The sequence below is a fragment of the Rhyacophila brunnea genome, unplaced genomic scaffold, assembly GCF_057557595.1.
Source record: "Rhyacophila brunnea isolate RB1 unplaced genomic scaffold, BYU_Rbru_1.0 scaffold_16, whole genome shotgun sequence".
NCBI lineage: Eukaryota > Metazoa > Arthropoda > Insecta > Trichoptera > Rhyacophilidae > Rhyacophila > Rhyacophila brunnea.
In genome coordinates this window covers 13,140,627-13,165,503 of record NW_028232816.1, presented here as the reverse complement: position 1 = coordinate 13,165,503, position 24,877 = coordinate 13,140,627, and the positions used below count along the sequence as shown (strand labels likewise).

General features: G+C 32.3%; 1 protein-coding gene across 1 annotated transcript in view; it reads right to left on the bottom strand.

Annotated features, from left to right (window-relative positions):
- NaCP60E (Na channel protein 60E) overlaps positions 1-24,877 on the bottom strand; it is a 294,537-nt gene that overhangs the window by 33,036 nt on the left and 236,624 nt on the right. The window contains exons 6-9 of the mRNA XM_085943900.1: positions 24,363-24,631; positions 21,090-21,223; positions 19,336-19,496; positions 12,197-12,362 (exon numbers count right to left, since the gene is read on the bottom strand). Coding sequence (XP_085800026.1) covers positions 12,197-12,362; positions 19,336-19,496; positions 21,090-21,223; positions 24,363-24,631 — 730 coding nt within the window. The remainder of the gene's footprint in view (positions 1-12,196; positions 12,363-19,335; positions 19,497-21,089; positions 21,224-24,362; positions 24,632-24,877) is intronic.

Sequence of the window (24,877 nt, the reverse complement as noted above, 5' to 3'; positions counted from 1 at the left end):
TGTGCAAATATGCGCTAAAGCTGAAGCGTGACCACACCGCTTTATACAGCGGTGGAGGTGTCAGTACTCAGGCAGTTTGTGGGTATCATATGTGGTTATCATATTGTTTGACTTGGAGCTAGTCAGCGATACTCAACCTTGGATGTCGCGAGTGGCATACTGGGTTTTTCTTTTGCATTGCCGCTCACCATCCTCCACGTCTCCGCCATTTTCGTTTATTCAGTAATGTGATGGATGGAAAATTGCTATATCCGACTAGAATGATCCTGAGGTCATGTTATATCAATCAATTTTTATTTTTACGAAAATTGAATTTTAGCCACTTGCTCAATCTATTAGTTCAACATGAAAATTTTTACCAGACTCAGGATTCGAGCCCGGGATCCATGATATTATAAGCCGATACGCTTCCTCTCGGCCATCGTGGGCGATTAGCATAATATGATAATATTCTTAATTATATAGACATTTTCACTAGATGTATGTAATAAATATATTTAAAGTATTTTCATATATCAAATATTTTGCGTTTTTAAATGGAATATAGATACATCAGCGTGTATGTTTTTTCCACACTAAACAAATTAAAATTAGGAAAAATTTCTGGAAAGAAATCTAAAAGATTAGGAAATATGCATTTATAACTATTTGGAAATACACTAACAAATTATTATACCGTGGTGTAATAAACATGCCAGGGTACATACCGGAAGCAACCCCCAAGATTTCGGTTGGCGAACAATGGACTTATTACATACGTATTTTTTTTATGATTTAATCAAATGGTCAATAATTAATCTTGGTGTGGAGAAACTTTCTCGCAATTTTTTAGAAAATTGTGAAATTGTCGCTTGAAGAAACTTGTAAAAGCATGTTGAGAGTAAGAACGATTTGGGGAGTTCTCCCCTTTCAACCAAATGGGGGCACTCCCTGAGGATGTTATCGACATGTTGCGATTCGCATATTGTTACCCAAAGTGCATCGGTTCAGTACTTTATGTATATATATATATATAAATATTAGGTAGCGTAGTGTGCATTTTTATATTTTTGAGAGAGAGATAGTTTTGAGATGTAAATATATTCAACACGAGGCTCAATTGTAGTAGTGTAGATAACGAAACAGTAGTGTAATACATAGTAGTGAAACAATTACAGATACTCACAAATATATATTGTGACATCAGCGGGAATTTGACCCGGAGCTCTCGCATGTGAAACCAGTGCCGTTCACATTGAACGATAAGGAGCGTCACTCAAAATTAATTGATTGACTATTTTATGTACATAGGAATTTATTTAATATATAGTGTTGGCTTTACGGTATACCAAAAGTGGAAAACTTTTTTTAACATTCTATGTAAAATTGACAAATTAGGTCTTCATTCAAACGAGGGCGATCTGATAGGAGTGTTACGTTAAGACTCATTAATAAAGTGGAATTCATCCAATTATTTTCAGAAAATATCCGTTTACATTATAATCAGAAGGTACACACTGTCGGGAAAAAGTGAGTTTCCCTTTTAAAAGTTATAATAAGTATATTTATGACAGGGAAAGTTTAATGAGTCCACACAATTAAAATTCCATAAATAACTGTACAATATATTGATATATTTTATAATTATTATTTTTCATGATGTAGTATCATTGTCATAAAGATTCCACTTGCAAAATAAGGAAACAATATACTTATTGTAAATAATGATGTTTTATACAATTTTAATCGTGGAGTGCCAGCGTTTACTGACACTAGAGAACCCCTGAAAATTTGAAATATTTATTTTTGTATTATGAACTAAAAACTAGGTATTTTTTTTTACTATGGTTTGTACGTAGGGCTTCCGAGTGCCATAAAAAGTCATTATGATTTATGTTCTTTTGAATTATACATAACTTGAAAACAACTCAGATGTATAGGTACAAGTATATCTACTAGAAAAAAAGTCTTTTGAGAAAATAAGATTTGAACCTGTACAATCACTGGAGTTGCACCAATGTGATTTATCCAATTAAGCTACGGAAGTCCTACATAATTAAAATAATTTTAACTAGTAGTTCTTACATGAATTGGTTATCAAATTGCGTTATAATGTTGGCTATCGGTTTTTGTATATTATATTAATATACAAAAAAATGGTTATACAGATTCAAATCCCGCCGGGTGTCTTATTAAAAAAAAAATAGATTTTTTCAAGTAGGTAAGTATATATCTGAGACGTTTTTAAGTTATGTATGTTCAATATATTGAATGTCACATTATCAAATTTTGTGAATTATTCGTTGAATAAAATAAATGTGTTTTTATATTTTTTTGTTGACATTTTTTATGAACGGAGTCGTTCACCGGCACCAAGGTTGGGTATCGCTGAATACAGAGGATAGTGTTTTTCAAAATATTGCACTGAACATCAGAATAATTTTTAAACACACTTTAATGTCATCATCATAGCTTTCCTACATTGTTTGTTGCTATTTTTAGCGATTCCCACATCTATAATATATATGTTACGATGGGGAATTTTTTTTGGCACCCCACAGCTAAAATTAAATAGATTACGGTACTATAGTTGAAATGTCAGTTAACTATATAAACATTATTCCTAGATATTTACAAAAGAACCGTATAGGCAAACAGGACGGCAAATATAATATTTGGCGTAAACATATTATCAAACAATAAGAATTACGATTTAAAATATTTATGATGAATTATTTATCAAACAATTTTTTTTTATTATACTTAGATATTGTAACTATTTCGCGATTTTAACACAATTTTTTTTAGAAAAATAAATGAATTTGATAGGTTTAAGTGATTAATTAGAAAAAATGATAAAAATGTAAGATTACCGAATTTGGAACTAATACTCTCAACTGAGTTATATCGCTATACTATTATATCTAATTATATTTCATGCATGATGCTATGACAAGTTTTGTCATAACATTTATTATGAATGAAAAATAATCGATACAGTATGACATAATATACATTCAGTTGTATTATAGTTATAGAATAATTATATTATATATTATTTTTAACACGACAACAGGCCTAGAGGCCCAATGAAATTAGTGTAGTTTAACAGTACTTAGTGTATTTAGTAATAAGTGGGACAATCACAAATAGCCAGTATTTGAGAAAATCACATAAATAATATATCGTGTCCTCACTGGGAATCGAATCCGGAGGTCTCGGATCGCTTTACGCACTGCACCACAAGAACAGCATCAAGAAATTTTATTGGCACTAATATTAAATACACAAGTCAAACTGGATAATTTTTCTATACGTAACTTAGGTAGATATGAGAATTTTTGTTATAAGTAGGCAATATAAAACAAGAAAATAGAATAAACAATTTTTCTCATTTTTATAACTATTAGTTTTTGGGTGCCAATAAATATTATAATATAATAATATTACATAGTACACTATGCTTGCAATCAAAAGATTATATGATATAACATTATAACAGTTTTTTTTTTAAAAAATAATTTGCGGGGTGCCAATATTTTTTTTCTACGAATCTGCCCGATCGTTCTCGGTGAATAAAAATGCACCCTTCGAACAATATTGTAGTGTTGTATCTTTATTTATTAGATGTGAGCTACGTTTTGTCAGAAATTCTGGTGCTTATCAAAAGATTATATTTGGTGGAAGCATTATTTTGAAAAACACTTTTAATGATTAAGTCTCTCTCTATCTCTCTCTCTCTTCGTCTCTCGAGTAGATAGACAGATCTCCTGAGCCGGAAATCGTTGTGGGTTTTGGTAAGTAGGTAAGTACAGAATCAATTTTGTAAAAAGCAGTATGAGAGATGGGGCTAAGTGAAAAACATTTAGCGATTTATTTGAAATAGGTATTTTGATATGAAAATTTTAATTAAAATTTTTTAAAACAAATAGATACATAAATATCCAATGTTAAATAAAAACACAACATAATTATTATGGAAATTTTCTGACGTATTGAAAAAATATGTTTTCAGAATATAAATTGGTTTAAAAATGTAAGTACCTACTTGTGTTATGCGTATAATATAAATATTACAGTTTCGCTTATATTTAATTGTAGGATTAAAAATATTGTCTTAGTCCTTAGTTTCTTTTTTTATTTTTTATTTTGTTAACTGTCAATTTACGGTGGAACTGCATTGTATTATTGTTTTTATTTAATAAAACGCATTTTTTTTGTAGTACTTATTCCACTTTTAATCAAGAGATTAGGACCAGTTTCATCCGCCGTTATAGATAAAAAACTTTTCATTGTAACATTTTACAACACACAAAATTTGAATTCAATACTTGTGAATATTAAAGATAGATTAGATAAACTTAAACAAAGCGGAATTTATCTATTGAGTTGTGACTCTTGTGATGCCAAATATGTTGGACAAACGGGACGTTCTTTTAACACTTGGATCAAAGAACATTTAGCCTGTGCCAAAAATGGTAATGAATCTTCATCTCTTGGAAATCATTTAAGTTTAAATAATCACTCTTTTAATATCAGTAAAAATTTAAAAATCCTGCATTTGAATGAGAAATCTATAAAATTGGATAAACAGGACATCCTAGAAATTAATAGGTATAAATTTTTGCCCAATTCTAATTTGTTAAATGATCAATTATATTTTGTGTCTTCTCCATTATTATACCCTATTTAATATTTGGGATTGTTATAACATAACTTTATATATTGTACATTATTTATTAATTTAATTTTGACTCATATTTTGGTTGTATTTGTTTTCGTATTCGATCTCATTTCAATTGATAATATTGTTTATTTTATTATTTTTTATAAAAATTTTATTGTAAATTTTGACTAATCATAATTATTTGTTGATATTAATGTTATTGTAAGTGTAGATTGTTTCATATTTTGTGGTTTGTTAATATTTAAAAAAAATGTATTCAGTTGAAAATGTCCCTCTGAGGCGGACGAAACCGGTCCTAATCTCTTGATTAAAAGTGGAATAAGTACTACAAAAAAATGCATTTTATTAGTCCTTAGTGTAAGGCCTCAGTGACAGCGTTTTGCGGAACGGTGTGTGTAGAGTGCATATTAAACAAGTACCCAGAGAACACGATATATACGCTGCACGCTCCGCACTGTATAATGCTGCCACTGAGGTCTTCCGCTTTATGTTAAATAAATAAGTTGAGGAAAATGTAAAGTGTACCTATATTTCAATTACTTATCGGTATGTATGTACTTAAAAGTGTAACATTTAGATACTGTTTATAGAGAATTAAGAAAACACAATTTTAAATACTTAAATTAACTTTTAACTTAGACTAAATTTTTATATAGTTAAGTACAACTAAAATGTGTCAATTTAAAATAAATTAGTTTCAAATTGGTATAATCATGGTCAATAAAAGGAGTAATTATAACTGTATTATTATTAACAACGTAGAATTTTAAAATTGCATTTAAGTTAAGATCAAGTCATATTTATTTTACCTAGTTAAAGATTAGGCAAGTCAAAAATCCCTCAAGTTGAACTGTGCCCTTATATAATTAATACCCATTGAGTTGGATCAGGGAAACTATTGTTGGTTTTATCTAGTTTTGCAGTGGCATTTACCAACAATATATATGTTATAATAGTTACAAACATGTTTTTATATAATAAGCAGTTAAGACTGACATTCTAAAGGCTTAAATACACGGTACTGTAGTTGCAGCGTGTCGACGCGTATTTTAATTGATTCCAAATGCATTCGATTAGAATCTCCAGTTGTATAAAAACAATCTAATTTGAAATATATTTGGAATCAAGATGTAAGACCTGCGTCGATGCATTACAACTGCAATGCTGTGTGTCTGAGCCCTAAGTGGTATTTATTAATCATTTTCAAACACTGCTAAATAAGTGTTAATTAAGTGGTAATAAAACGTTGAACTATCGTTGTTTTAATCGATTAATTTAGTAATAAATTTATAATTTATAGAGATATTTGCATTTTTATGTCTACAACTTTAGAATTATTTATTTATTGATCACATTATATTATATTGTTTAAAATTTATATTTTTGTTTTAAAAGGGCAGAATTTTAAACTAGGTAAATGTAAATAAAACGATACCTAAGTATATGTTGAGATTATTTCATTACATACGTAATAATACAAACATTAATATATACAGGAAGCCACTTCAGTAGGTACACTACCTATCTGGAAGACTCGTCCACCAATTACTCTCTTTACACAATTAATTCACTCGACTAAATATTGTGACTTTTTACTTTATCTGTAAGGCTAGAAAGAGTTTTATTAGCTGGCTCCTGAAAACTGCGTCTATCTTTTTATATATAAATGAACCAGCTTGATTGATTTGATCAAAATGCTAATTTTGATTTTGTGAAACATTATGGGAACTAAGTTGACATAGTTATTTATTCCAGTAAAATATATCTTTTGGCATAATGACTTGGTCAATTTTCGCAGTATGCTCGCGATAGGTATATCAGAATTCAGTACCTAATTATAATAAATTTATTGACTTTACATAATATATTTTAGCACTTAAGGTTCACCTCTGAAATACCTAAATATGTAGATAAAAATACATAATAATAATAATTGTACTGTAAATAAGTATTTAAATTCGTCACAATGATTTTGTGATTTTTTTTAAAATAAAGTCATGAGTAGTAATATGTATCATGAGTTTAATAAACAAAATAATGAATTCTTGAATATATTTATTATATTCAATAGTTAATTCTAAAATGAGAAATAATATCACTTTGAAAGTAGTATCAATGCAAAGCTGAAGCAAGCTCACAGAATAGAAGAAGATGTCAGTCAAAAATAAATTATAATAAAACATAGTAATATATATAATATATAATTTTTAATTATATATGATAAGGTTTCTAATACAATATGGAAGAGTTTTATAGATATACGTCTAAGATATTATGATTTTTTTCTAAATGAAAATAATAATGTATGTAAATGGGCGAAACCTTAACAAATGGCGAATGCATTATTTTGTGTATAATCGTTTACTATATATTATATATTAGGTAAAATTAATGAGATTTCATTAAAATATATATATATATATATATTATATTCTCTCTGTATGTAATGAGTGAATGGCATAATAATACTGATTATGTATGCTTAATAGGTCAAAATGATGTTGTTTGGATTGAAATTTTAACTGTGTTGAGTTAATTTATTAAATAGATATCAACATCTTTTTTAATTTATTAAATTTTATCGTGGTTTACTGTGGTTGTAGGGTAAAAGTGCTTAAGTCGCGTTAATACGAAATTAAGATTTAAATGCCAATGTGTGTAAAGAATTGTGCTCTTTTTTATACATTTTATCACATGTAAGCAAAATAGTAATAGTAGCTTTAATTAGTAGAATTCTAGTAGTGGTTTATAAGTAAAACTAATTATTAAAAACATTGAATATAACACAATATCAAAAATTTAATTATACATAAATTATTTAAAATAAATAAAAAAGGATAATATGTTAACTTCTAAACAAGAGCATTTTGATAACTATGATTTATTTCAAAACCGACTACCTGACTGATTGACCAAACTGACTTAAGCACTTTTACTCCGAAACCACATAAATTATTTTGGCTGGTATATATTATTATAAATTTAAAAAAATAAAATATACATTGTATTTTTAATCCCTACGACCAATTTAGGGCTCGCATAAGTTAATAGCGACCGATATTTTTTTTTGCTATTACTGTTGTTGAAGAATATGACATCACATTTACAATTTTGTTTGATAAACTTGCAGTCATTTTACACTTGCTTAATTAATACTTAATATTCTGAAAACCAAACAGTATTTTATAGTCTGAATTTATTTACTTTATCTAAAAGAATATTCTAATATGAATACACATTACCAATTATTGGCAGATTTTTAATGGCGATCTACAGTAGTTGAGATATGTCACAATTACAAACTTTAATTGAATGTATAAACTATAACACATATAGAAAAATAATCTCCCTATACAGAAAAGAAATTTAGTTGGAACAAACTATTCTCGCAATGATAAATGTGTATTTACGATGTAATACGGTAATTTACCCTTGATCCGGATTTCAACCGCACAGTTAAATGCACGTTCATTTAATAACGATAATCTGTTTCATATAATATGGATATACATTATTATTATTATATAAACATTGCTTGTTATAATGGAAGTGCAACAATTGCATTAAGCAATTGCGTTTCGGGTTGTATCTTGTCATACGTGCTTTTGTGTCACAGGCGACTGTAATTATAATATTATGGTGTAGGTATGTACATTGTGGGTATGTGTTCCTATTTATTGTGATTGGAGGACATGCTGTGATAGTGTGATATGACCTAGAAAAGTATGGGATTTGTTGTCATGAGGTATAAGTGTTTAATTTTTATTTTTTATATATAACTGAAAGCGATCATGCCAGTGGTGTCATTCATAAAAAAAATGGAGACAAAAACGACGTATTATCAGTGAAAATGTTTATGTCCACAACGAATTATATATAATATATGTATATATCGTGGTTGAGGTGTTAAACCCTTCGCTGTGACAAATGCTATTTTACAGGAGGAGGATTTTCAACTTTTGACATTTATTTATTAATTACCTGTGGATGATTATAAATGTCTAACAAGTTTATAATAGGCTTTATAATATAATATTTCAAAAGGCCTAATATGTCACGTTCCCTTTTTATTCATCTTTAATGAATTAAAAAATTGTTAAACTACCTATATATTTTTTTATATATTCTTTTCGTATATATCTGACTGTATGTATCAGTATCGAAGGGTGGAGGTAGACTGTTAAGATATGGGATAAATAGTGAACTTTAAACTTTGTTAGTCATACGTATTTGTTTTTATTGAACTAAGTCTACAATTATTTACAGGTGGTGTTGGTTTGTTTATAACAATTAATTAAACTCTGCCTAAACCAAACTATATAGTTTTGTTATACATTGGGTGATACGACAAAATTGTGCACACTTTTTCATGCATACGTTTTAGTTTTTGTTGACTTAAGAATACATTTTACACATTTATTTTTAGTTCATTTTTTTAAATTCGTTAAGCCCTGCATAAAACAAAATAATAAACTAAAGTTATGTATGATTTAATTGCATAATTTTAGATATCTTATAGATATACTAGTATTTTTTGACTATTATCTATTACGGCTTAGTTTTCGCAGCGTTTAATTGAATTTTAAAAACTAACCAACAACACCTGTAAATTGTAGTCTTCTTTCAATGAAAACAAATACGTACGATTGTAAAAGTTTAGTGTGCACTATTTATGGTGAATCTTAACAGTCTACCTACACCCTTCGCTACTGAATTCTATGGTTTAGTAAAACCCTTGATAAGCAATATACCATCCACTTTCAAATATAATAAATTATGGAAACTTTTAATAAATGCATCATGTGTTATTTTAATGTTAATAATACAGTAGTATATCCAAATCCATGTTCGATGATGACAAGCCTTCTACTACATGTTATTCAAATAAATCAAGTTATTCAGAGACTTCAATCTCTATCCCTTTTTTTCATCCCTTGTAAAATTTCAATTTTGTCACATCGGAGGTTTTAACAACTCAACGACGATATAGGCTTCCTGAATCCCCACTTCACGGGTCGCGTGCGCAGAACAGTTTCTTGTTTTAATTTTGATAATTCGCATCCAGCCAAGCGGAAAGGGGATGATCATTCGTGAGATAAAATAAATACACTATGCGAAATTCACGTTTTGTCTCGGCTGTCAGATCTCTCTGCTGTGCGTACGTGTCGTCTTAATAAACGTGGATTGTCAAAACCCTATATCTGCCATAAACTCATAATATAGTATAGCTAGATAGCATTTTTTGCCTGCAGTATTTGTTTGTTTTTTTTTGTTATATTATAACAACATTTTAATATAGTAAAAATAAGGTCGTAGCGGACGAGGTAATTTTCTATAAGAATTTTAATTTTATTGGAGGGGATTTAAAAAAAAATTAGAATGACACCACTGGTAAATGATAAATATTTGTTATTAGTAGTTATGTATTGTCGAATTATATAACGCATATTGTAAAAAAAAGAACGATTCACCTTAACAAGCTATTTAAAAATAGAAAGACAGTTTATGCAATAATATAATAAATATAGTAATTAAAAAAAAAGAACCTCTTTGGACGCCTGAAAAATGCAATATTAGCTGAAAAGCTGAGTTAAAAAATAGTATCATTAAATTTGAAATGTAATTTTTATGAGTAGGTATGTGTAGTGTATATTTTATATTGTAATGCCAATTGTAAAAACTATTGTCGGAACCGTTATGGCTGTGATCACTGAGTTTTTAGTGCTGTATACATATAATCCCCCGGAAATAACTCACGACAATTGTCACAACTCAAGGCAAAAACGAAAAAATGCATTTTGTGTTATAACGTAGCAGTTTTTTGTTTCCGTCGACATTCGTACAACGAAAGATTGTATGATTTAAATCAGTTTTAATATTTTATGTGATCTATTGGAAAGGTTTACCTGTTAGCCGAAGACAAATAATTATAACAAAATAAGACAATAACAATACACACTTGGACAGTGATCGATGTGATATTAATACTACAACATAATATGCAGCAACGATAATTAATTTGTGCTATTACATATATTCGGGTTAATTAAAAAAAAATGAGAACAAACTGAATATATTTTTGTAAAGAAACTGATCTTTTTTATTTCTCTAAACTTCATTACTAATTGCCCGAAGAGTTTCACTGTATTTAAAGGTGTACAGGTGGAATAAGAAATCAATTCGTGGTAGGTAATTTCTTACAAGTACAGTGCTAATATTATGGTGTTTGAGAGTTTCACGGTTGTTTTGTTTATTGTAATATATTTTTGGGTTTTCACCGCGTATTCTTCCTAGTGTCCGGAAACTTGTATGTATGCAATTCGCCGTATTACACTTCACCGTGAAATGTTGTATCGGAAATATATGGCCGTATACCATCCAATAAAATTCATGTCTAAATAAAACACGGTTATTGTCGGTTTACACTTTATAAGAAGCCAGCAGCAAACAAATTTTGAAAATAGATAATATACTGGATTATTTGTTAGGTCAGGTTAGGTTTTCATTCTTGAATTTATGAATTTTGCCAAAATCAGCTATGAAAATTGAATTAATGTTCATATTGAATCTAATAAAATTGGAGACCGTATAGTATACGGTCATCTCTTTGCGATAAGAAAGCTCATGGCGAACTGTGCCATGGTGAAATGTTTTACGTAAATTTATATGTAACCGAGAAATATTCCACATTAAATTATTATTAAATTGTTAAGTCTGTAACTATTGCCAATGATTGGATGAATTGCTGCGCTTGACTGTTGTAATTGGTTGGCAGTAGCGAAGGGTGGAGGTAGGCTGTTAAGATCCGCCATAAATAATGCACATTAAACTTTCTTAGATTTACGTGTTTGTTTTTATTTAACTAAGACTGCAATATTTACAGATGGTGTTGGTTAGTTTTTAAAAATCAAATAAACCCTGCGAAAACCAAACCATAATACTCTTGGTATATTTTGGGTGACACGACAAAATTGTGCAAATTTTTTCATTCATACTTATTACAGATATTGTTTGTTCATTTTTAAATTCATTAAGGCCTAAATCAAACTATAATAGATAAAAAATATTTAATGTAATGTATGATTTAATTGAATATTTTTAAATATTTTATAGACAGACGAGTATTTTTTGACTATTATTTATTATGGTTTAATTTTCGCAGGGCTTAATTGAATTTTAAAAATTAACCAACACCATCTGTAAATTATAGTCTTATTTTAATGAAAACAAATACGTATGACTTAGTGTGATGATTTAGTATGATTTAGTACGCGCGATTTATGGAGGTTCTTGAAAGCCTACTTCGGCCCTTCGTCACTGTTGGTTGGTTATAATTATTTGACTCAATCCAAAAGATAGTCTTCATAGATAGTTGTAAACAATCAATGATGTACCAACTGTCCAAGGCGGAAACAAAACAATGCACTTTATCTGTCATGTTTTCATTACGAAAAAGTAGATTGTGTTACTATTGTAGATGGAGTGATCAAGGCGAATGGATGATTTGGTTATTCGTGATGCTGGACTCACCAAGAACGACGATCTGCGAGAGGTAGTCAGGGTGCAGGGTGTAGGTGGAGTGGGCATGCCTCACGCGCCTCGTCGTCTGCGGTTGAGGAACGCCATTGCATTTAATAACACGTACAGAACGGGGTGATAGCGCTACCGTGACGGGCGTCGCCTCGGCACGCTGCAACTGCATTTTAAAACATGATTATAATGTTATATAGACAAGACACATGAAAGAAATCCAAAAGAATATAATTAATTACATTAAGGCTCGTTTCAGACGGGACACCGGTGTCGCGCTCGTATATAATAAGGAGGCCTTTGTATTATGTTTATGAACGCCCCGAGCTAATGAGTCAAAGCGTGTCAGGTACACTTTTCCGTCGGCCGCTACATTCTCAAGCCACCGATACTATGTTTTTTATGACCGCAGCCAGTTTTATGTTCTAATTTATGCGTTGACTCATTAAATCTGGGCGTTCATAAACATAATACAGAGGCCCTTTTATTCGAATACAAAGACCTCCTATATTATATCGAGCGCGACACTGGTGTCCCGTCTGAAACGGGCCTTACCCCCGTTTCAGACGTGTTCGATATAATATAGGAGGCTTTTGTATTCGGATAAAGGGGCATTTGTATTATGTTTATTAACGCCCCAGAGATAATGAGTCAACGCGTATCCGGTATACTTTACCATCAGCCGCTACATTCTCAAGCCACCAATACACTTGTTTTTATTACCGCAGCCAGTTTTATGTTCTAATTTATAACGCGGAATTATGTTATTCGGTTTGGTACATGTTCAAACACGCGCGTTAAGATGATCTTATTCTCCACTTTGTTGACGATCAGTTGTCGTATGCTCAACACATCTTACGTATTGGGTGTTGGAAACATTTAAAAATTAATCCTTCGGAGCTGAGCCAAAAACCGAAAACCGGAAAAACGGTTTTTTTTCGGAATGAAAACCGAAACCGAACAGATATATATTTTTTTACTTAAACCGGAACGAAAACAGAAAAAAAATAACGGTTCGAAGTCCTGAAAAATACACACAAATCATGTGATATAATATGACACCAATAATTTGTAAAAGCCAATAGTTTTGGCTAAATATGTGGAAGGTCAAGCAGCATTTCTCAACCTTTTTACACCTGCGGACCACTGAAAATTGGAGAAATCTTTTGCGGACAGCTAACACAGAAATAAAAAATATTATTTATATAGTCACGTATAATGACGTCTGATCGCGGTTGTTTTCGTCACATAAAACCATTAAGAGCAAAAAGAATATTTAATTTCAATTTTTAGCATATGGATTTGGACGCCAAAAATTTGCGGACCATCGGTTGAGAAACACTGGTCTAGACTCTAGAGCACGAATGATGATTTTTTCGTTCCGTGGGAGGGAGGGATGGAGGGGGGGGGGTGCAAGTAGCAACTTCGTTTTTTCATAAATGTTTTAAAAAAGTATACTCCAAATATACTCGTATAACTGCGGAGCCCCTACCAATTAAGGGGCTAAAGGATCTATAGTCAATCCGGTCCTGTCCATTATAAGCAACTGAATGCCAGGGGTATATGACGATTCAGCATTGCACAAACCTTCACTATACTGATGAAGCGATCAATTGCCCAACATCGGAATATGAAAGCCAATCATGCAATTACTATAAAACTAGTTTCATTATAAGTGGTTTAAATCGCAACGTATTTATGAGTTAATTTATTCGGTGCTCATATGTCCATTGCCTAGATGTCCTAGCATCTAGTCGGTGAAGCCGAAGCGTCCCATTTACATGCCAGGAGATTTGGAACTGAGCTGTAGAAAAGGATTTTTACCGACAGAAAAAAATAGCCAGAACACGTTTTTGAGACAAGAAGAAAATAAATTGAAAACAGAGACGTGTTGTTTAAACTTGAAATATTAAGTTTTTCATTATCTGGTTGAGTACTTAAGTAAACAAAGTGTAAACTTCCGTCACGGGCGTTTGGGCGACGTAGAAAATCGCTAAGTGAAAAACAACAAGTGATCTCGTCGGAATTTCCAACTACACCACCTGCAGGCTTTTACGACCAAACTATTCGGAGATCTTAAACTTTGAAGGCATATAACATTATCAAACGGGAAATTTCTTGCCAATATTGCCTTGTTAACGACATCGGAAAACATTAACCAAACCATAGCCAAACAATATCAAGCAATACATATCATAATATATACTACCTACTCAATTTTATGGCTAGTTAAATTATATTTTAGTTCTAATGGATTCAAGCTCTGTACTATTCCATTTAAGTCGTTTTTTGCGATCCGGGTTTCGCCTTTCAAGATGCCGAAAGGCAAAACCCGGGTCGCAAAAAACGATTTAAATGGAATAGTACAGAGCTTGAATCCATTAGAATTTAAATTCAAATTTCATCATGTACCTTCAGTCAATAGTATTAATTTTATATTTTAGTTATTTTATATTCTCATTCTTCTTAAGTCACCCACGATGCCGCGGGGCTTAAGCGTCGGCCTATGACGTCGTGGGTCACAGGTTCAAATCCTGGGTCTGGCAAGTACACATATTGATTTTCAATTTGTGTTCGAGTCAGAGTATTGACCTAATAGGTTGAGCTAGTGGCTGACATCCATTTCTCGTAAAAGCAAAATCTGTTAATACAAACCTCCACTCTGTGGAGGCCCATATGATCTTATTAGGATCGAACATGGTTGGAAGAATTCTTCCTAGCGCTACAGCTCTATGTGGGTCTCTTTTAGCACCTGTCTCCATCCAGCCCTCGAAATGGACCGGAGCGGACTGGAGCGCACCAGAGCCCAGTTCCGGTGAGTGAAATCCCCAAAACAAGCGCTCCGTGTCGTGGAATATTAAGAAAATAATTGGTACTGTTCGGTTATACCGGAGGCAGCGGAAAACGCATTTTGAAAATTGCCGATAAACTGGATTATTTGTTAGGTTAACCTAACCAAACCTAACCTAACCTAACCTAACCTAACCCAACCTAACCGAACCTAAACTAACCCAAACTAACAAATAATCCAGTTTATCGGCTATTTTCAAAATGCGTTTTCCGCTGCCTCCGGTATAACCGAACAGTACCAAATAATTATATCAATTTACTTCACAATATAATATGTTTTTTTAACTTGTTTGTCGCATGGTATTACATAAAATTATAACATGTCGTATAACCTTATTTATATAAGTAGTAACATGCATATTATGTTTATTTCAGTATCTATTACAATTCGGCACCCAACTATCAGGCGTTGTATGTATATGAACTAATTATTAAACTATCGATATTATTAATAATTAATAAAGTGCACCGCAGTGACATCCAGTGGGGGTCTTGTAGGGAGTGCAGTGCTTATGGGTCAATAGGTGTCAGATAAAGAATAAATATAATAATACAAAATTTGATAGTATATTTCATAAAATGAGATTTTTCGCTTGCGGCAATAAGAGACACTCCCCGTCCTGATATTCAATATTTATATATATCAACACTAGAAAGGAAAAAAGGCGTAATCCATTGAAGTCAAATTTTAAAGGAGGCACAAGTTTTAGTTATGGTTTTCGGTAAAAGTTAAAGTACAAAATAGATAAAACCTTGAAGTGCATGTTAATTAATAATTTGGTTTTAATATACATAATCTGATATTAATTATTGAGTTAATTAAAAAATCGTTTTCTCCACGTCATTTCCTTCTTTTTTTTTAATTACTAGCTAAATTTAGATAATAAATCGGCATTTACAGCTTACATGTTTGGACACAATGTTTATTTCGTCGTTTACAATGTTATTATGAAATAAAACCAATTTTGAAATAACTGAGGGATACGCCCTTTTTCTTTTGTAAAGTCGATATGTACATCAAGAGTTTATTAAATTTGTATGTGTAAATAAACAAATGTTATCTAAATTTATAATAAAATATCGAACACGTTTTAGTATTTTTGAAAAATTATTCGGTGGTCCGGTTCATAATAGCGTCAACTTAAATAAATAAGATGAACCTCATGTTAAGCAAATCTTTATTTATTTACTTTTCTCCGCACGTAAAAGTGACAGGTGTAATTAATATTGATTCAGCCGGTACATAAGACTTAATTTACTATTAGTTACTAGTTACTAAACTAGATAAGTAAGGAAATCAACCAAAAAATGATAATACAAAATAAATTGAAGCCGGTAAAAAAGAGGTAGGTATATACTTTTATATCGCTCTAAAAATATTACCGTTTCGAAACACAATGCTACCGTAGTTGCAATTTCATCATTTTTACAACCTGCTGTCAGGTGAAAATTGTGACGAGTCGTGTCATTTTGAAACACTATTTAAATAAAATTGTAAATATGTAAAATTGGTTCCAAGCGGCTCGTTGGTCTAGGGCAGGGATCGGCAAGCCGCGGCTCGCGAGCCACATGTGGCTCTTTGGGTATTGGCGTGCGGCTCTTTGCCAAATTCCCATTTCACATTTTTTACAAAAAAAGTATAATTGTTGTCGTTTTAAATCCGCCCATTGCAATAGTCGACAATCATACTGACAGTTCATACTGACACGAGCACTTTTGTGGATTTAACAAGAAAAGAGTTATGTAGCTCCCAATTTGTAGGTCTTGCCACCAAAATTGAGGATTTGAAGAGAGAAAAATGCAATTTAATTTCACAACACAGCTAAAACACTAACAAGAAATACTAAAAGATTTACATAATAAGGTAAATATTACGATGAACAATATAAATAGCATTTAGAGAAGCTAAATAACCGATAAAAATTTGGAGTCACGCCTAAAATTGAAAACTACAAGTTACATACCAAACATACAGACACTCTCCAAAGAAATGCAAGGAAGGTCATTGTTCACATTAGTTTTAAGGAATGCGTGAAAATTGTATGTAACTCATTTTCTGTAAAAAATATATTTATAATGTCAACAATAAAAAAACTTATATGTGCGTTAGTTTTATTCGCAAAATCTTCTTCACTTGATAAATAAACAATAACATTCACTGAAATAAATCATATTTATAAAAATATATGTATGGCTCTCGAAATTTTTTTTAACCGTTGCTATACTCATATTTGGCTCTTTTGGTCCAAGAGTTTGCCGACCCCTGGTCTAGGGGTATGATTCTCGCTTTGGGTGCGAAAGGTCCCGGGTTCAAATCCCGGACGAGCCCTATTTTTTATTTATGACGAATAACCAATGTTATTTGAGTATTTTTTATTATTATTAGTATTATTCTACACCTACACATATTGTCACCATATTATAAAAACGGATTACATCGACCCCGAAAATTATAATGACGTATAGTATTTTTTTATTTATTATAAAGAGTACAGCGAAGATAGGTCTATACCATATAATTATAGTTGCAAATCTTTTCCTTTTTAAATGGTAAGCTCCAGAGACAAAAATCTTAAGGGGTTCAGCACATCTATTCTATACATAAGGTTGCTATCGGCGGCTATCGACGGCTATCGAGGGTAGTTCATCATATTTATATATCGAAGTATTGTATATACTGAGATTACCCGTCCTATTATGACATATGCTGCCCCCGTCTGGGGCTATGATAATCTTAGAAAAATCATTTTCAAATGCTACAGACTATACAAAACAAATCTGTTAGAACAATCACAGATGCCCCATGATTTGTATGCAATATCACTCTTCATAGAGACTTAAACGTAGAAATCATTTACGTTCACGTCTTGAAACTTTAAAAAAATCTACAGCTCCATGACAGCAGGCTTCTCAAACCAATCGATCAAAGATCTAAGAAATTACGATCCAGCCATCCCCACCAAATTTCCGAGACCACGAGCAATACTGTTCTTAAAGTCTTATTCCTTATTTTTCCCTACAGTAGGCGACAAAAAAGAGGCCATTTGGTTCCCTCTCTATCTGCATAGGTATAAAAAAAAATATATATTTCGCAGTGCTGACTCCGTCAATTCGTAGGAGAAACCACTGTATTAATACTAATTGTCCCAGCTCTTTTTCTTTTTAATTTTTTCCCCTTCCGACCTACAACGAAGAGCCATGCGCTCTTCGCTAATAGGTATACAAACGCGAGTACTACATATGACGAGGATAAAAGCCGTTTGTCCTTGGTGCCTCATATTAAACCTATATATAAATGAATTGATTGAGGTATTGTACTGTCAAAACTGTTTATCCAGCTCTAAAAGTTAACACAGCACAACAGAAGTGCCGTTAAAACATATCAATTTTTGTTAACTTAACTTAAGGTTAACTTATTGTAACAATTAACTGCCTAAATACATAAATATGATAAACTACCCTCGATAGCCGCCGATAGCTGCCGAAAGATAGTAACCAAACTTTGTACCATATAAGTCTCACAAAACTCTTTTATTCGGCGCTCTTGTTTAAATTACAATACGTATTTCTCCACCGTTGATCCTTTTAATACACCTGTTTCATTTAAACGCACTATCTCCAATATTTATTTCAAAAATAGATATATATAAAATTTTTATATTACTTTTTTTTGTATATAATTTAATTATTCATTATTCTTCCTCATTTTTCTCATGTAATTTTCTTATGTAATTTTCTTATGTAATTTCTTTATATTTATGTTATTCTTACTCTCTGTCTTGTTAGGCTTAACTATATTATAATGTATCCATGGTTTGCTGGTTGCTTGGTTTGCTTTGCTGGTTGCAATAACTTTTCATTATTATATTTTAAATTTTTGTAATTAATATGTAACTGTTTGTTTCCTTAATAAATAAAAAAAAAGCTGCCGATAGGAGCCTTGTGTATAGAATAGATGCGCAGTACCGCGAAAATAATTTTTGGAAGTCTTCTTTTAGTTTTATTTTTCGTTTTCCAACTTATTTTATAGAGGTTGTTTAGGCACAGGTAATTCCGTCAAAAAAGTATTGGCGATGTTTTTAAAATCCCTCGCAAACAACAGGTTGGGCCGTCAAAAAAGGATCGATAATTTTCTTTCGATATGACAACCTTACATACAGGTTACGTAGTATACGACATGCATCTCTTTCGTATTTTGGTTGATAAATATTTTCCGTGGCACCTTTCTCTTTGTTGTATATAAATACTAAAGAAGATTAATAAAATACTGTTCGAAGATATTATGTTACCTGTACAAGGCTGTGGGCTTGCTGCGCGAGGTCCTCGAGTTGCTGGTCAGGTTCCTCGTGGTCGTCCACTACACCGGAGTCATCCAGCGACGACTCCCGGTTGTTGTCGGATCCGCTGGCCTGACGACTCCCCGCTCCCAGCTGACCCCGGTATGGAGGCACTAAAATATAAACAAAAATACACTTTGATTTCTTGGAGAGTGTTGTATAATTAATAATATTAATATTATCAACCGAAGGTACTTGATGGAATTTGAATTTAAATTCTAATGGATTTAAGTTTTGTACTATTCTATTTGAGTCGTTTTTTTTGCCTTTCGGCATCTTCAATTGATGAAAAATAAATATATTAAAATTATATGTTCTTTCCATACGATGTGAAAATATGTCATTTAAAAATTACATGTTTTCAAAGAGCTAACCATAATATTATAATATGCGATATTACATCCACATTGGTTATATTGTAGGTGAATAATTAGTAGTCATAAAAAATCTTTAAGGTATAAAATTATTTGATAATGTTACGTTATAATGTACAGATGAAATACCGTTAAAATTTATGATCGTTTCATTAGCAAATATGCAGTATACATTTTGGCAGTTACAAGACAGTCAGAAATAGTGAATTTTGAAGATAACCAAGCGAGTAACGTGTCAGATTCCAATGTCGTCCCGCGATCGAATTCCTGGTCTGGCAACAAAATTCACATGATGTTTTTGCTGTCATGCATGCACATTTCTTTAAAGTGTAAAGATCGAAGTTCCAGTTTCCAACCCAAACTGTCAAATCTCAGTACGTGATACATTTTAAATAAACCAATATATAAAAATGAAAACAACTTAGATATATGAGCACATCGTGTGTATGTATATATATATATACACAGGGCTTTTTTTTTTAAAGGTGCTGGAACTCACTTCTTGCCGAACAATTTATGTACCTACTGTAAAAACATCATATATTTGAATACAAATATATACTGATTCCCATGGTACCCACATCCTGAAGCGGGCCCTCTACTTATCACTAAGGTTAAAGGCAGTGTGATGCTCTATAGTAGCGTTTTTCAAATGGTGTTTGAGGTAAAATTGAAGGTATTCAGTGTATCAACAAAAATTAACCAAAAAATGCAATTATACAACCACATATTATAAAATGTTAATACGCCCGAAGGAAATTAGCGCCGCAGACGATTTTTTTTACGATTAGACCAATTTTTTGATATGCGTTATTTCAATTATCTGGTCGATTCCTCGGGCTAAAGCCCTGTCAGCCCCCCTTTGTGGGGGCCATGGTTATTTCCAAAGTTCAGTCCAATTTTCGTCTGACAAATCGTCTCGATTCCTTTTCTTATAGTAGTTAGAGTCTATGGCCGAATTTCTTCTTCCTGAGTGACCACCGATCAATGTATTTTGAATGATCGAAAAGTGTCAAATTTGGTCTGACGAGTTTGATGACCAAAAGTGCCGAAACTGTTTTGGTCTTCAACGAAGCTCTTATTGGGGGTACTAATTAATTAGATTCATTTGCGAAAATTCGCGTTCACATTCGCTTGAAGAAATGGTAATAGAATTCAATGCACAAACGCGATAGTTTTTCAGGATATGTCTTTTCATATGAGATGATTCAGGAAAATTAACTTGTATTATGTAATCACGAACAATGTTTCATCTAATTGCTTTTGAAACATTAAAAATACAGTGAAAAACGGTGCCGGAACGCCGTTTCACCTAACATATATAACACATACCTAATGCATTTCCTGGATGCAATTTCCCTTGCTGCAGTTGAAGAGTTCTAGGAGCGATTGGTGGTGGTGCCGTTCTTCCGTGAGGAGAACAGCTACTGTGACGAGGCGATGGACTAGGGCTTGGAGTCACCGACCTACAAACAAAGTAATCAAACTGTTATTAGAAGAAGCATGTGTGGACATTGTCTAAACTAAATTCAAAACGATTCTTTCTAGTATATAAGCGAATGCCAATTGAGAGTTCAATCCGCAGTGAAACATCTCGGAGCGGAGAATTGAGTTAAGTTTGAACATATTGAATGGTCCGAGTTGAATAAGGAGGGACATGCTCAGCGTACGTCAAAATAGAGCTTTTATGCTATTTTCAAAGCATGATCCTGGACATTCCTTAAACGTTGTAGATAATCTATTTACATTATTTTGAAGCCTTATTATCCTTTATATTTATTTTAAACATTTGATGACTGCATACAGTATTTTTATTACATAACATAGTATTCTTTTAAACCTCTCGTTCTAATTTTCAAACATTATATAATTTATATAATTTATACATCTATAATTTTTACATGTTAAAACACGCGCGTTAACATGATATTACTCTTTACTTCATTTATCGTTTGTCAATTTATAGCTACCGTCATATTTTGTAGCTTAGCCACTGGGAAATGCCAATAGAAATGGTGTATTTCAAAAAAATACTACCTTATTCTTAGGTCAATAATTATTATAAAGCAATCATTATTCGTAGGATCTTTATCACTCCTGAATGGTCAAAAACATAGCTTATAATAAAGTATCTTTAGAATCATCTTCAAATGTGTTAATCTTGCCAATTTTTTGAATAATAAAATGCCTAATTCTTGTCAAATTTGGGATCAAAGAGATTATCAATATAATTTTTTATCGTGAATATTTTACAAAAATTTTTTCTCGTAATAAATTATACTAATGGTTTCATAAATGCGTTTAAAAAATAATAAACGTAAAAAATCTTAACACCACTGCACAGTTATGTACCGAAATATGACTATATTCTAAAACATTAGAGCGAGAGGTTTAAAAGAATATTATTTTATGTAATACAAATACTTTATGCAGTCATCAAATGTATAAAATAAATATAAAGGTAAAAGCTCCATTTTGACGTACGCTGAGCATGTGGGCCGTTTAAGTATTATAAATATGAAATAGTAAGTAATTAGTATTAGTGACATTTAGTTTCTGTACAAGGGTTTATATGTGTGTAGTAACACAGCTAGATAGGGTGGATAAATTGGGGTTGAACAATAATAAATATTGCATAGGTACATTGCAATAGTCGAAATAACTGCAATCGATTATTCTTAACAATAAGTGCATAATTAGTAACTTAGGGTATCGATGAATTAAACAAATGACAATCTATTGTCATTGGAAAATATCATATAGATTATAGAGGGTAGTTATGTATAGATAACAACACGGGTCACATGTAAATTACACGTAAACATTTCACCGTGGCACAGTTCGCCGTGAGCTTTCTTATCGAAAAGAGATGACCGTCTACTATACGGCCTCCAATTTTATTCGATTCAATATGAACATTAATTAAATTTTCATAGCTGATTTTGGCAAAATTATGATTTCAATAATGAAAACCTAGCCTAACCTAACAAGTAATCCAGTATATAGGCAATTTTCAAAATTTGTTTGCTGCTGGCTTCTTGTAAAGTGAAAACCGACAAGAACCGTGTTTTTTTTATTTAGACATGCATTTTATGTCAGTACTATACGACCCAAAGAGGTTGGACGGTTTTTAATATACAGCCATATATTTACGATATAACATTTCACGGTGAAGTGTGATACGGCGAACTGCATACGTACTAGTTACCGGACACGGACAACACGCTGCTTGGCTAATGAAACAGCGGTGGAGAATCTATAGTACGCATATCATGTTCGATAAATCATCATCAACCGGAGTAAATCCACTGCTGGATGAAGGCCTCTCCAAGCCTCTTCTAACTCTCTCGGTCTTGTGTCGTTCGCTGTCACGTATTTCCGCCAAAATTTATCAGTTCGTCAATCTAGCGGCTTTTAGGGCGACCCTGTGGCCGTTTCGTGCCCCTTGGGTACCATTGGATTAGGGAATCCAATCCCGAGCCAAAATTCTGATCCCGGGATTTCGGGATTACAATTTGACAATCCCGGGATTGGCATTTTTTTCCATTGTTTTTATATTTACAAATAACATTGATAAAATCGGTCAAAAATAAATCTAGTATAATTTATACTATTTAAGACATTTATTGTTAATATTGTGTACGTTCAATCTTGGAAATACACAAGTTTAATGGAGTAAATAATATTGTAATATAAATAATAATGTGAATTTAATATGAGATTGCTGTTTCTGATAGTAAAGACATAATGAATGGATTAGCGAGATTTAAAATAGTAAAGCAAATAATCATGGCGTACCTACTTATGGCCTTTTCGCATCATAAATCTAATTAGTCAGCCAAATATGAAACTGCCGTAAAACGTATGATATCATGGTAGAATTACTTTGTTAAAAGTGCGAAGCGTTGTTTTTTTCCAATCTTTCTCATTTTTAATAATTCATGTGAGAAAATAAAATGAATCGGCAACCTACACATGGGTATAAATCAAACTTCATTCAAACTCACTTTATTTCTAATGTAGATATTTTTTATTAAAAGTATTTTTTCTGTTTTATTTTCGCTTTTATTTTATTTTCCATAAAAATTGATAAAAAAAATCAATCATTTTCGATACCTATGAATCCCGGGATTGATAAACATAATCCCGGGATTCATAGGTATCGAAAAAAGCTCGGGATCCCGGGATCCCGGTATTCGGGATTGGAATCCCTACATTGGATGACAGCATTTGTCCAGCGGCCGTCCTTTCGGCGAGCAATATGCCCCGCCCATATCCATTTCAGCTGTTTGGCAACGTCTATTACATCGCGTACTCCTGTCTGCTTCCTAACCCATTCGTTTCTATTACGGTCCTTTCGCGTGATGCCCAACATACACCTCTCCATGCCTCGCTGTGCGACTCTTAGCATTTGGATATCTCTCCTGTTGAGGGTCCACGTCTTGCAGCCATACGTGAGCACGGGCAGCACACATTGGTTGAACACCCTACGCTTAAGACAAACTGGTAGGATATAAATGCTGTATTATACTTTTGGTATGTACGATAAAAATAAGAAAAACTGGAGAAACAGTATTCTTTACCAGAGAAAATGGCAAATCTTACCGACTCTTCGTGGGCGGTACTCCGTTTGGCGGTGAATGCTGTCCGTTGGTAGGCGACTCCGCTGTCCCATTTGCCCCGGCCGTCGCAGCGTTGCTTCTTCCCCGTTTTCTCCGTCTCGTCTTTTTTCTGGTGTAGGATGCTAACAAAACTCCTTTCCTCGCGTCGATTCTCTTCTGATGATTTTTCGCGAGGACCTTAACGTTTATGTTGGTTGGATCGAAGCTGAACATGGAATCGTCGCGGTGCTCGTTCAGGTCCTTTTTTCTTTCCTGCAAACACAAGAAAACATAAATATGAATCAATGACAACCATGACCCCCACAAAAGGGGGCTGACAAGGCTATAGCCTAGGTACCCGGAGTCGCATGTCGACCAAATAAGTGAAATAAACACAGTTTTGCTCTAATAGTAAAAAAAAGTCGCCTGCGGTGCTACGAGTATTTTACTTCAATAATATTAATAATTCAAATATTTGGTTGTTCGATGTAATTTTTTACTGTATGCCGATGCTCGACA